This window comes from Nothoprocta perdicaria, unplaced genomic scaffold (assembly GCF_003342845.1).
Source record: "Nothoprocta perdicaria isolate Ctin4 unplaced genomic scaffold, notPer1 scaffold_27, whole genome shotgun sequence".
Taxonomy (NCBI): Eukaryota; Metazoa; Chordata; class Aves; order Tinamiformes; family Tinamidae; genus Nothoprocta; species Nothoprocta perdicaria.
Genome location: NW_020455499.1, coordinates 4,833,521 through 4,847,985, shown reverse-complemented (window position 1 = coordinate 4,847,985; position 14,465 = coordinate 4,833,521). Strand labels below are relative to the sequence as shown.

At 36.6% G+C, this 14,465-nt stretch overlaps 1 protein-coding gene across 2 annotated transcripts in view; it reads right to left on the bottom strand.

Annotated features, from left to right (window-relative positions):
- Positions 1–3,866: 3,866 nt before the first annotated feature.
- The window catches only part of ACTR3 (ARP3 actin related protein 3 homolog), a 34,863-nt gene continuing 24,264 nt past the window's right edge, over positions 3,867–14,465 (bottom strand). For both annotated transcript variants that reach the window (XM_026040850.1, XM_026040849.1), the window contains exons 3-12: positions 13,429–13,553; positions 12,744–12,854; positions 11,180–11,275; positions 9,981–10,088; positions 8,289–8,432; positions 7,569–7,742; positions 6,725–6,817; positions 6,118–6,243; positions 5,160–5,243; positions 3,867–4,760 (exon numbers count right to left, since the gene is read on the bottom strand). In XM_026040850.1, coding sequence (XP_025896635.1) covers positions 4,665–4,760; positions 5,160–5,243; positions 6,118–6,243; positions 6,725–6,817; positions 7,569–7,742; positions 8,289–8,432; positions 9,981–10,088; positions 11,180–11,275; positions 12,744–12,815 — 993 coding nt within the window. In that variant the 5' untranslated portion in view covers positions 12,816–12,854; positions 13,429–13,553 and the 3' untranslated portion in view covers positions 3,867–4,664. The remainder of the gene's footprint in view (positions 4,761–5,159; positions 5,244–6,117; positions 6,244–6,724; positions 6,818–7,568; positions 7,743–8,288; positions 8,433–9,980; positions 10,089–11,179; positions 11,276–12,743; positions 12,855–13,428; positions 13,554–14,465) is intronic.

Sequence of the window (14,465 nt, the reverse complement as noted above, 5' to 3'; positions counted from 1 at the left end):
ATGCGTGTGCCCAGCACCCAGGGTGTCACCATCAGGGAGCACCCACAAATCCCATGGTGCAAACGACCACAGGCACCTTCGCCTGCCCGTCTGACAYGGCAGGGGCACAGGGCAGAGGCCATTTCTTTTTATCCCACATGAAAAAGGACTTATCAGAAGCCCCGTCCCACCAACTGCTTCTATTTCAGTCCCAATGGTGGTGACCACGAACACGAGTCTTTCTCGTCACTCGTTACCCGCCATGGCAAGCACAAACACATGTTATCATTGACTTTTTGAAGGCGCTGGGAGTTATATCGCCCAGTTGCTCTAGCTGGAGACCACAGTCTTCTCTCTTTTACAGGTTAATCTATTTGTTTTGCTTAAAACGGCCTCCAAAAGCCCCTCAGAGCTGCTACTGCAGCGGTCTAGTGAGGAAAGGGAGCTGCGGTGCCAAGAGCCAAGTTCTAGAAACTGCAGCCCAGAAGACAGGATGGGATTTCCCAGCTGAACAATGTTCTGTAGAGCCCCTACAGTGCATCACATTTGCCTGACTGATGATAACACCCAACATATCGACCTCAATTCTAGCATCAAAACATATTTTACAAGAGATTTTTTTGCAAGAGACGATAAAAAGCTCAGAACGGGTCTCCCCTCAGCTGGCAGCAGTATCACGCTCGGCTCAGCAGGCCCAGCCGCTGCCCACGGTCAGTCCGTCTTTATTCCATAAAATAAGTTTCAAGGAGATTCCTCAGGTGTTTAAACCTGCAGAGACTATTACTCCTCTGGCATGGTTTGTACTCATGCTTTTGGTGAGACAGCAACAGACACGTTAATTGCCAGACTTACTTTTTTAATTCCTTGAATAATTACGTTGGGTCATCCTGAAACTTTAAGTTGTTAGAGGAAAACTGTTAAATCRAAACGATTTTCAAAACCCCCTTTTTTGCCAATTACATTGATTATGCAGTGTCAGCTCTTCAAATACTGCATTATTCATCTTAACAATACTTTAATGGTTGGATCACGAGTGTTCAAAGGAAGAATGTTTCAGTCTGAGCGCTCGGGTTTTCATGAAGGTACCTTCAGATACAATTTTAATGAAAACCTTTCAAACACCCAAGGATTTCAGGAGAAAAGCAAGTTTTCACAAAAGGTAAAATGAGCCAGGCTGATGTGGCAGTGACCTGTCATTCCCTCTAAATCCAGTTGCACATAAATAAGAGCTTTTAAGCACAGAGTGCCAGTTAAACCTGGTTTTCTGCTTCTTCCAGCAGAATAAATCAGAAACAAGGGAAGTGTGCCAAGTGCAGGCAGCCCTGACCTCAAACTTCCCATGGATTTTTCCATGATTAAATTGACCATCCTAAACAACAACTGATTTCGCTATCTATTCTCCCAATAGCAAACCGTAGGTGAGGGAAGCATTATTTCATTCTACTTTTCCRAAACTTTTGTGCTTTTGCGATTAACCTTGAGCTCAAACCAGCCCATAACAGGGGAAGATGCAAGTCTAAGAGCAGAGTTTTTTTGATCTTAGGGATTCATTGCTAATAAACCCCAGAAACYCTTCCGTTTTCTTACTAGCAATCATAGGCCAGTTTCCACATCAGCATTAAGGGGGCGGAACACAGATACAAGCTGGTTTCAAGGAGGTCTCTCCAGGTCAGAACGGCATAACCAAGGATTATGTCCWCCGTGGTCAAGTACTGACGACTCTCTCTGCTCAGTCCAAGGCAGGAACAAATGCTGAACAAGGGTTGTGTGGGTCACCAGGGCAGCAAAAATGAGCCAGGGCTGTTAGCTCAGAAAAGGCAAAGATYCATGATATGAAAATTAGAAAATAGATCTTAAAAATTTCACACTTGGTTCATTCTATGAGAATCTTAATGTTCCTTCCAGTTACTGTTTTTTTTGGTTTTTTTTTTTAAAGTTGTATAAAGGTGTATGCGTAAGAGCCCCAAGTACACAAGTATGTGTACTTGCCCCTTTCCTCTTTCATTCAAATGTTTATAAAGAAGTTTAAAGCACCATTCTTGGATGCATGGAAAGACATACACATATCGGACCAAAGTGAAAGACTAAACATCTGTGCCTGATTTTACGGGTAACCTGCATGCAGATGAATCAAATTATCCACTTCTGTCACCAAGAAGTCAGGCAGGGCACGGATTGCTAAGCAATAGTTAGGGCACATGCGTCACCTTCATTTCTCAGAGCCAACCTCCATYAGTGACAGCAAAATCACTGTCCTCTTTGGGGCATGAGATTTCTAGCTCTGTACATGGGGATACATTTTGTGCAGAAGGTGCCCAAAACTGCACTGAACAAAAATAGATGAAATTTGCAACAGCTTTGACAGGCAGCATCCCTCCGGTTAGATGGAGGGAAAAAGAAACAAGCATAAAAAAACCCCTCAACAGTACCTGCATTTCCCCCCTGAAAAAAACTCCCCAAATGCAAAATTCATTCTCTTTCCCATTTGACAGGTTGGCCCATTCTCAGCCCGAAAGCTTTCCAGTTCAGATGTGAAGTTGCTCTCCTTTCAAAAAAGTGTATGTAAGAACTGCCTTGTCTAAGCTGATGCACTATTTCTTAATAACCAGTGAGTGGTTACTGCTGGGCCAGACACACAATCCTCCTCTAGAGGGCTCCCTATTACACACATTTATCACACACATTATCGTGGGTATTTTTATAGAACATCAGTTTAAGAGGTAACAAATCTAGCTGTGCCTATCAGACATTATCATCTCTTGATGGAGGTTGTCATTTCTTATTCCCCCCACCCACCTCCTCTGTTATCTCAGCCATTTTAACATATCATGCAAGTATTTGCTTTCTTTTCTTATCACAACCAAGAAAACGTTCCTTCTAGGAGCACAGGGTGGAAGCCAGGTGGATGCATTAGAGTCACTGCAAGGCTGCAGGATCCCCTCGTCTGCTTTTGCTTCTGCAGTTCACATTGCCTTCAGCACTATAGCAAAGTGCTCAAATCACTTCTGCSATTGAGGCTGCCAAGAATTAGCCCCACTTACGGCTCAGAAAGCCACCATTTGGGAAACTCTCAAAGGTAGGTACACAAACCATAAAGGTACACACACTCACAGGTTAGGAGAGGTTAATAACATTATTCAGTAATAAAATTATTTAACATTTTCTTGTTTGCACCAAGGTTTTATTCAATTTCCACATGTGGAGTTTTCTAATGCTTGTTGTGAAAGTAATTTTTCATATTTCTTGTTTTGGAGTCTCATTTACCATGCCTTGAAGTAACTGAAAGCTCTGGCAGTTAATAAGCTTCTCTCTTTGAGAAAAAAAACAAAAATAAATAAAGAGGAATCTATTCTTAATTCAGGAGAAGATACCAAGAGATCTCCCTCTCATGATCTTCTCTGTAAACAAGTGCAACTGTATTTGTGAGTTCAGAAAGGTGTGAAGAGATCACTATCATCAAATATTAACAGAAATTGAAAATAATGTCATTCAACACTTGAAAGCTTTCTTCCTATGAAGGATAAAAAGGAGCATTTTCAGTTTGTGTTTTATCTACAGGGTATTTTCCTGAAGAAAAAACAATTTAAAAAATACCACCCAAAGATTTAAAATGCAAAGCTGTCTCTTCTATACCACCACTTGAAAAGGAAGTGATAAAAGTTACAGAAGGAAGTAATAGATGAAGAAATCTAACAACTGAGATGATGTCGGGTTTATCTAGTAAGTGCTCTAGTGCCACCCAGATAAGCTGCAGTTCCAAACATCTCGCACTTCAGCTGATWCAATGCACATCCCACCTATCTAACAAACCAATCTTACTGTTCAAAAGCCAGCGTGGGTATGTAGAAATTTTCCACATAATGAGATTAACAAGTCTGACACAAATATAAAAAGAAATTTTGTGCCTTTATTGGAATGGTGTTAGGTTTTAAATACACCAATTTTGATCATCTCATTATTTGGTTTTAATTAGAAATGACACTACAGAACTGCTATATTGGTCCAACAGTCTTGTCTTTACTATTTTTTTTTTCTTTAAAGCAAGAGATAGAATGAAAATGCACCAAGTAATCAGAAAGCACTAGCAGGCATTGGTTAATCCAAGATACTAGCTTCTCAGTTCCAAAAGCACTTGTATTGCATGGAACCCAGGATTTAGATTGGTCATAATTTGTAAGAACTAGTTTAATGAGTCATATGACTTGTTTTTAAATTTAAAGTTGGTGACTGGTAATTGTTTCCCCCTCAAATATTACAGTTTAATTCATATTTTTCCTCAAAGTATAAAAAAGTATGAAATATAAACAAGCTCCTGCATTGCACCCCTGAAAGGCTGCAACTGAAGCGTTAGAGAGCTGACTATCTACACACCGCCAAATCCCATCAAATCTTGGATAATTCATTAATATACAAAATATCAGGGCACAGAAAGAACTAAATCCACTTTTATGTTTTGTTACGCACAGTTTCAAATAATCAAATCTAAAGAAAAAAAACAATCATTTTGGCTTTCCACTACATCCGCATGTTGAGACACTTATTAAAATACTCCCGTTTAACTGTGTTTGGTCTTTTTCTTATTGTCAAGTCATGTTTGTTATCTTAATACCGGCCATCGGACAAACAAGTAATCAGAGAGACACCTCCTCCCAGCCTCCCTAGCCCTGACCCCTCCAAGGTCAGCTTTAAGACATGACTCCAAACACGGGGTTGTGACGACAGATGCTAGGACCAATTTCTTCATAGTCTTTTTTGGTATGGCATACTTGGTAGAACTCAGGCTGTAAGAGAGAGAAGATAGTCAGTGTTGTGCATACCATATTTTAACAACATAGATATTCATGTCGTAAATGAGAGGGGGAAAGGGAGAAGAAAACTAATCTGGAAACCCTGAAATTAGCATTACATCGTATCTAAAGATTCAAGCAAACAACCTATATGGCYAAGAAATCAAAATGGCCCATTTGAAAATTCTCATACTGGAAAAAAAAAAAAAAAAAATGTAACTACGCTTTCATTTTACGTTTTCCAAGTCTAATGAAAAAACTTAAGGGGCAGAGATTATGATTTGTTTCTGAGGRCTGTCAGAGATTCTCCAACTGCACTTAAAGCAAAGGAGAGAAAAAAATTCCAAAAGCATGCTCAGAACTAAAACACATGCAGCTTTAGAGCCAACTTACTGTGGAAGCCAGCATAGATCCTCCAAACCAAACAGCATATCTTTGCATATGGTGTGTGATAACTTGAACATCAATAGGCTTAGGCTATTCAAAATAAAAAGAGAGGGAAAAAAAAGAATACATTAAAATTCACTTTTGCTGGTGGCATTAACTAGATTAAGTGTATTTTCCAAGACTGATTTTCATAATTTGGTATTTTCTTAAATGCCAGATATGAAAATACACACTTTTACTACCCTATTCTCCAATTTATCCACTTTCAGTTTTCTACTAAGTTTCTTGAGAAACTGTTAAATAACTGCAAGAATAGACAAACACTTAGTCCTCTCTAAATTTAATATGTTTTTTAAACTTCATAATAAAGCAYTAGTTGCAGACCAAGAATTTATCAATACAACCAGTTCTACTTTTCCAAACTACAAAGCTCCTTCTAGTTGCTCTCTTTGATTCTATATCCAGACAAGTTTCCATCCCTCACAACCAGAAAGGTTACAAAAGACTATACCCTAACCTGTATTTATCAAAAGTGGCAGTGCACATAATGCAGATCCAGCAAGAAGGAAAAAAAAAAAAAAAAAAAAAAAAAAAAAAAAAAAAAAAAAAAAAAAACACCCACACTTTTTTTTTTCTTTCTTCTCCAGAATGGAGATTCTCCAACCATTTCACATCTTTATCCTTTTATTAAGTTTATTAAGAATTTGTGATTCAGATCAATAAAAGCAGTTCAGCAGTGCAACTGCCTGTCTAGGGAAATAGTATGGTAGCATCCTATGATAAAAGGATGCTACGTCTTCCACAGCCTTCTGTTCACTACAAAAATAGGGATCTCTGTAAAGCTTCTAATACTTCATTTAAAACTTCCATTTTTATCAAAAAAGCACAGTACATTACTTGTACATTTTCCAATTAATGAGACAGTAAATAATRCTTATTAAGTACATTGGCCACAAGAACTCACCTTCAGCCTGCCACCACTAAGTTCTTCACTAAGTTTCAGTCTGGCATCCACAGTCCTTTTTAAATCTCGCTGCAGGCGGCGCCCAAAGTCCCTGAACATGGTTGAGCCTCCAGAGAGGACAATATTCTGTTTTGAATATGTAGAAATATATATATGAAAAAAGTTAAAACTAATTAACAGTTAATTCTTATTGACAGATACTGTCAAAGGCAATTGCTGCTCCATCAGGAGCAGCATGACRGCACTTCCAATTTGAAAACAGTCCAGGACACACATTCATTGCTCCTGAACACCACAGCTCTTTAAAACACATCAAGGCAGTTACAAAAATTACTGATCACTTCTGGAAACTTAGATTTCCAACTGTATTCAGTTCTAAGATTCTAAATATAATTCTAAACACTAAATTAACTAAATTACTGTTTTTTTTACTTTGATTTTTAAATTATCTAATGCTTAAAATTGACAGATTATGAATTCACAAATATTTTGTAAATGGTTTTAAGTGCACAGCCAATTTTAATATTGTATCTTAACACACCCCACTGAGATGGGGTGTGTTAAAGAAGTACTTTAAAAATACATATATAACATAACAACTACTGACCTTATAGAGAGGACGTCTAACATCAATGGGACAATTCTGAATAACTTCGTCTACAACTTCTGAGATGGGTTGTGTAAAATCAGGATTAGCAAACTAAGATCAAGAATAAAAAACAGAAAAGTCAGAGCTGGAACTAAAAAGATAGGGAGAAGAGAAGGAATGTTCCTATTGTGCTAAAGATCAGYACAAACTAATTATAGAAACAGATGTGATTTTTTGCTGTTGTTCAGAAAAAGGTTTGAAAAGATAATACACCTATATTAAATATTTTGCCAGCCATTCTTATCTTGTTAACTGTAACATATCAAGGGATACACACCCTATCCAGGCATGGAACAATGGAGCAAAACAGTCTAGCATGAAGGAAAAAGTGTGACAGTAGAATGCATAGGGATTAAAAAAACAAAACAAAAAAAAGGCATTATTCCCTTTTTTCCTCAACATTACAGGCAGAGTGAGATCAACTGTACAAAGAGGCAAGAGGACAGCATATTTAAATTTCCTTGATTTAAACACAGGWATGGTACAAGAAATAAATGTGGTACGACCTAGAAATGCATTAAAAAAGACAAGAAGAAAATAAGCTTTAAGCAGTCTATTTAAGAGTTCCAAATACCATGCTGCATTTAGATATAGATTTGTATTCAGATTATCAACAATCAAAAATTAAAATCACCCTAACTTATAATAATAGCTTGCATTTATTTATAAACAAAGAGAAACTTAAATCAGGATAGCTGCTTCTTCAGCAAGCTACAAATGCAACATGCTACCATTACAAATATAATATGGTAYCATTAAAATGTACTTAACACAAAAACTGAACACAYTCAAATGAACTTACTTCAGGGTGAAAGAAAATCTCTGGTCCCAGGAATCTCTCATAGCCAACATCAATGGTAAATTCTTTCTTTGAGATAGCATTAATTCCAGTATACTGTTTAATCCATTTTGTACCATCTGTGTCATACTTGTTAAATTCTTTTACTAAGTCAGGGCAAACGTAACTAAAGCGCTCCTGAAAATTAAAAAGGAAGATAATTATAACTGCACAAAAGTACAGCAAAAAGCATGGTATGAACAGTATTGAAAGCACCACTTCTTGCTGGGCTAAATTGTTTTTCTCCTGACTTTTTTTTTCCCTCAAGTTCCACAGTAATGAGAAATGAGATCTAAAGTACATTGAAGAATTGCCATAGAAACTGGGCTGAGTACCTTTTAGAACAGCTTTGTACTACAAAAAAAAGTTCAGAAAAAAAGAGTAATTATAGCTCTTTACAATATACTTCCCACCAAGAATCTTTCCTACCAAATACAACATAATGGAAATTAGAATATTTGGGGGAGGTAAAGAGGGAAGGAAATAAGAAAAGGCTGAAACTCTCTGTTAAAACAAGCACAAAACCAAACAGTGTATCTTAAAACTTTAAATGACAACATTTTTATATTGAGGAACAGAGAGATGTTACTTAAAAAAAGTAATGACTTGAAGAGATTACTGTACTTTAGAAACCACTAAAGCTCTATGCTAAGACAACCAAAACATCTGCAACACTCCCATTACCTTCACTGCTTTAGCTGTTTCCAGGGACTGTTCGGGAGGAATTCCTACTTCCCGCTCTCTCAGCAGCTGCTGGATGAAGTACGTTATATCCCGGCCTGCGATGGGGATGTGCTTGATACAGCTGCCGATCACGTATCCTTCAGCCTGACAACGACAGTAAACAGGARAAAAACATTGACAGGAATCCCATCCAAATCCCAGGAAGGAAAAGAGAGAGGTATAGAGTCTGTAAACTCTTACTCGCCACTTATGACTAGGAGGTTGAAGCACTTTAGGACTGGCTCATTTAACTACCACAACTCCAGTTCATCAGCAGCCTTACTCTACTTGTTCAAGGGCTTCTCACTAGCATGTCCGCTGATAGAACATAAGAAGGTTATGGTTCTTTCTTCCACCTTTTTGTGCTGAAGTTTTGCATTCAGTTCAACAATTTGGGCAAGGTTAGAAAGATCTAAAAGGCCACTAGTATGCAATGCAGACAGCAGGACTTGCTAGTCTTTGGTCCTTATTTTCTTTTCTAAATGAGGTTACTCCTAATCAAATTGTCAAAGAACCTTGTATCTTGCAATATTATTTTAAAATAAATGACGTGGCTCTACAGTCACTTATGTCATTATAGTTGATATGAACCAAAACTAATTTTCCAAAGGCCAGGAGAATTCACTGCTTCAGCATAAACGGAGAAGGTTCAGAACACCGGTCCACACTCATCTGTTAGTCTTGTAAGTCAYAGTTATCCCAGAGACCAAAGTTTAGACATTAAAGCATCTGGTCTAATTGCAGAGCATTTAAGGTTGTATCCAACCTCACCAGATCAGCTATAACATCCAAACAGATGAATCCAGATAGCGCATTAATATTAAATATTTAAATTTCCTTATGTACCTTATATACACGTAAAGTGTTTTTTCTCTAACATAGAAAATTGTTCACAAAGTGATAAAATGATTATAGTTAGTTTCATTGTAAAAGGTTCATTCTTCTTCCTCTATCTACTTTAAGAATTAAAACAGTATATGATTGTTATTAATTTGTTTGTTTAAAAAAAAAAAACACACAATTTTCACAAGGTTGGAAATCTCARCTGCATACTAAAGGAAAAAAAAGCCATCTCAGATGAACAACCACTACATTTCACTATGATAAACAGAAAATTGCTGCATTATAAGTTTTGGTCATGACCAATGCTACTATTCGACATAATAAAATCACTAAGAAATTGAGGTTATAGTGGCATAACGAAGTCTTTTTTTAAATCTCCAAATATTGTGTCTTAGAGGAGAAAAATGTTATGTGCCTCTAACTGCACATTCTTCTCACCAAGGAAGGGCAGGCAGAAGACATATTTCCAGCTACTTGGAATAAGAACACTATTAAATGCCCCATTTGTAACATTTTAACTATATGACTTTGTAAATGAAAATTCTTAAAACACATAGAAAACAGTAATTTTACAGTTAAACTGCAAGTGTAAATGTGAATTATTTAATAACGTGCCTCTGCTTTTAGGCTCCTCTTATTACTGAAACAGATATTCAACATTATTATTTCTTTTTGAGTCCTAGCTATAATTCAGTCAGAATACCCTCACATAAAGCAATGAGAGCTTCATATAAATGTCAACCTCAGAGAGGTTACAGGACAAGCTGTCCTACAGCTCAGTTGTTATGTACAGCTTTGATGTGTACTTACCACAGGGATAACGTGAGTGACACCATCCCCGCTGTCTATAACTGTGCCCGTCAGCGTCCGCTCTCCTACTTGTCTTGACGTCCAAGAGGCAGCTAAGGCRAGGACAGCCTGGCAAAGGAACACGGCCAAAAAGGAATCTTAGCTGCAGCGCTGGATTGTGGCCCCCACCTTCCACTAGCCACTCCCAACAATATCTTAACACGCAACATTTCAACTCCAACTAAAGGCAAACATCCCAACATCTGTTTTTCTTTTTAAATCCTATACACATAAAGGTGCTTTTTGTTTTTAAACACTGAATTTCGCTGATTACACTATTTAATTGAAATAATTATATTAATAACAGAATTATTAATTATGACAGATTACTATATTACAACCAAAGACATCAATGGATTTTGGTAGCATTCAATCTCCAGTTATAAAAACCAAGCAGAACATCTGTAACTAGACAGTGCTGTAAAAGCAATTGCTAAGTRCATCAGCTGGGGACCCAGGCGCTACACTTTTTACGCAAACCAAAACTCAGCTGCCATCCAAGCACTTCTCCAGCATTAGAAATGAAYTGCAAGCTGTTCTGACCACTTGACAGCATCAAATTAGAGAAGAAAGACCAACATAAAAAGTTCCATGAAGAAAGAGTATTAAATCTATTTTTATACTAAGGGTGAATAACAACTACTAGAACACCCACGCATTTTGATACAAAAGAAGGACTCTATAAACAACCTGAAGGAACTTTCTTATGGGATCCAGGAAACCAGTTTTCCAGGTATTTGTCAGTATTTTAATTTGCCTTAATTATTATATTTGTCTTTTCCCTAAATCGTCACAGGTTTCCACTGGAAGTCTGATTCTGGCCTATTCTGGAAGTCATGAATAAATACAATTGCAAAACATATTATACACTTAAAACTAGATCGACTAATAGTTTCAACTAAAATGGCTTAAGCCTATCACAGGARATAACCTTTTTCTTACATCCTGCTTATGAAATAAGTTTAGAATTTGCTTTCTATGTTGTCACATATTGTCAGAATTTTTTTCTTAAAGAGTTTGCTTATGAAAAGTATCTGCAATTCACTCATGGTAATTTGTGGCATGGACACTGATTTAGTAATATTATGTGTTTTCAGATGAAATTTCTCTCCGAATTTTAGCTCAACTTGTAACCCTGCTTTCAGTAGTCCTGCTCTTACCTGAACAGCAATATACAGCCCTGGAACGTTGAAAGATTCAAACATGATTTCAGCAGTATATTCCCTATTTTCTGGAGTATTTAATGGAGGTTCAGTCTGTGGGACAAAAAAAAAAAAAAGAGCTTTTCTTAAATTCAAAGGAACACATGACATTTCTCAAAAATTACCAAGAAATAAATTTTGAAAAAAGAGTCATTAAATGACTACACTGCGTAAAACGAATAATGGGCAAAGGGTGCCTTTAAAGACAAACAGCAAATCACATAATTCAGAAAATATAACAACTCCTCTGACGATAAGAGAATTTATGCAAAACACATGGCACAATGATTTGTATGAAAACGGGAAACAAAAATGAGATAAAACGTAACAGTTACTACTGTTTAAGAATATATCCCGGTGGCCTCTTTYGTGACTCACTTAGCTCATTAAATTTTTGCTTTCCCTGAAAGAATCAAGCAATATCAACCTAAACCAGCAAAAATTGCAGTTCATTTAATTTGAAAAATGTCTATTGTTTAAAAACAATTCTAAGTTATTCATTAAAAAGTGGGATTTTTTTTCTTTAAGAAGGCAATCACTATACAACAAGAGCTTATGACTGGCTGTAGAAATGTATTTGACTGAGAGGAGCATATAATGTGTGATACTGTGCAGCAGCATGTAATGTGTAATAATAGCATGCTGTCATTTTTATAGGGACATGAACTATTAACTCTCTCCTGAGCACTTTGAACAGTATTACCCACTATTTGAAAAAATATCATTCTTTCATTGCATCAACAAGGTAATGGAAGGGAACAGAGAAGACAGAGCCAGCCTCACTCTTCGGGTGACGACAACCCCTGGACACACATTGCAAAGAGAGCGTCCTAMTCAGGTAGCAAGGAAAAAAGTTACCCTGAAAGTTGTCAAATATTGGAAAAGGGGTCAGACACAGTAAGGAATCTCCACCCTTGGCAATACTCAAAACTCAGCTAAGCGAGACCTCAAGCAACCTGGCCTACTTAAACTTGCTCCAAGCAGTGGGTTACATTAGATGATCTCTGGAGATCCCTTCTAACCTATTTTGGGATTTTATTTGTGTGCTTTAATAAAAACAGCTAAGACCGCCGATTCCAAGCATCACCTATAAACAAGAAAAAATATTCTTCTCTAGACGCACTGTGTAGGTGCTAGTATTGCTAAAGCCAAAGTAGCTGCAATTATGTAAAGCCAAAAAGCACAGGTTCATGTAAAATATTGACTCAAAGTTTTAATAATCATGTGTGACATCAGTATTAAATTCAGCAGATAACTAAAAAAGAGAGGAGTACAGTGGCATCTGTGGGGGGAAATAATAAAAAAGGGAAAAGCCCGCAGTCCAGAAACTCAAGATTTTAAATCTCTTTAGATATTTAAAAGAACAATCTGGAGGGGAGATAAGACAGATGCAGAAAGTTTCAAGTAGTTTACATTTACTTTAGCTTTCAAAAYAAGTACATTCATATTTAAGAATTACTATATAATCAACACAACATTCTTCCCAGTCTTACGTAATTTCTTAAGACGTGCTTTTACCTACCAAAAGAAAATAATGATCCTCAGGTTCTGCCCTTAGATATTTGAAGATTACTTGTTCCATAAACCTCTCCATCAAGTCCCAGTCTTCAACTATGCCATGGCGGATGGGCCACTGTTGCAGGAAAATATCAAAACATAAAAGGAAACATAAATGTAAAGAAAAATCTGTTAGTTTAGCTGTTGTAAGAGCTCTGGGTCTACATCTAAAATCCTTGTGGGTTTCTTCTTTTCTTTTTCTTTTTTCTCTCTCTACTCCAATCTGTTACTTATTTGAAATTCAGATTTTCTTGCTAWCCTTGAATAGCAGGGACAGCAACAMGGCACTTTATCAAGTACAAAAAATAACTGGTGTAGGGGGGGGGCAGGCAAACAAACCCCTTATGTTGGCACTAGATAAACAAAAGGTTCTTCCAGCCCAATGCCTCTATTCTGACAAGGTTGGGAACAGGGAAGAACCCAATTACTTCTCCACTCTTCACAAGAAACTTGTGAACTTCCTTCACGACTATGTTCTTGTGAACTTCCTTCACAAGAAACATATATTCACATACTTTTACAAATTCCCACAAGCTCCTGAAAGTTAGAAAAACTTACATAGTAACAAACAYCGCTTTCAAAAATTATCCAAAAAGTATCCATTGGAAGCTATTTACTATACTAAGCTGAAGCTTTTTAAAGAGTATTACCTTGGTTGCGTAAGTTGGTTTTTCTATTGCTTCATCGCCAATAAAGAAGTCTAAATCATCAACACCTTTCAAAACCCTCCTTTGTGCTTGATCAACCACTTTTGCTGATTCTTTGATAGCAATACCTTTAATAAAGGACAGATAAACAATATTTATTATAAAATATCCTCCAAATAAAATAGAAAAACAACAATTTAAATTTGAACCAAAAGTATACATAGTTAAGATTTATAAATTAACCCTATACAGAGCTAACTACAAAGTTTGTTAGATGCTCTGCATGCAACCCAGGAGATAAAAATACAGAAGGAATCACTGAGGTAGCCTATTCCTACAGATCTCACTTTATTTGGCAACTAAGTTTTTGATGAACTGATGTTTCACTTGTTTGGTTTCTGGACACTTTACAATGAGATATGACATACAAAGAAGGCACTGAAAAGCTATTAAATAAGGGAAATAACAACAACAAAAAAAAAACAAGAAGGAAGGAGGAGGAGAGTATGAGACATGCATTACTATTTCAGAAAATAAAAGGTTTTTTTTTTTTTTTTTTTTTAGAAAAAGGAAGGAAGTGTATATGGCTACCTGATGCATTTCTGGATGCTTTAATACAGATTTTCCACAAAGCCTATAGGCATTTAACTTTGTCCTTTTAACTCTACTTGCATCTTATTCTTGAGAACAGATTGCAGAAACAAAGAACTTACAAAACTCTCCTGGCAAAACTCAAGAGTTTGGATCTTGGTAATTTATTCCTCCCAGGATAATTTTCCATCACAAATAGACAAGGAAATAAAATACATGTGTGTATATATATTTTATGCATTTCATAAATATATTTATATATATGAAAAATACCAGCTAAGGCTAAACACAGGATCTTGAAAATACAAATCACTTATTAGCTTTCAGAGAAACACAGATATTCCCTTCCTTGATCTTCTTCATCTGCCCTTATCCCAGGTTGCTTGGGCTACAATACCAGCAACACCTCCTGTTTTTTTCAGAACTTACTTATTACCTTTAAAGCAGTA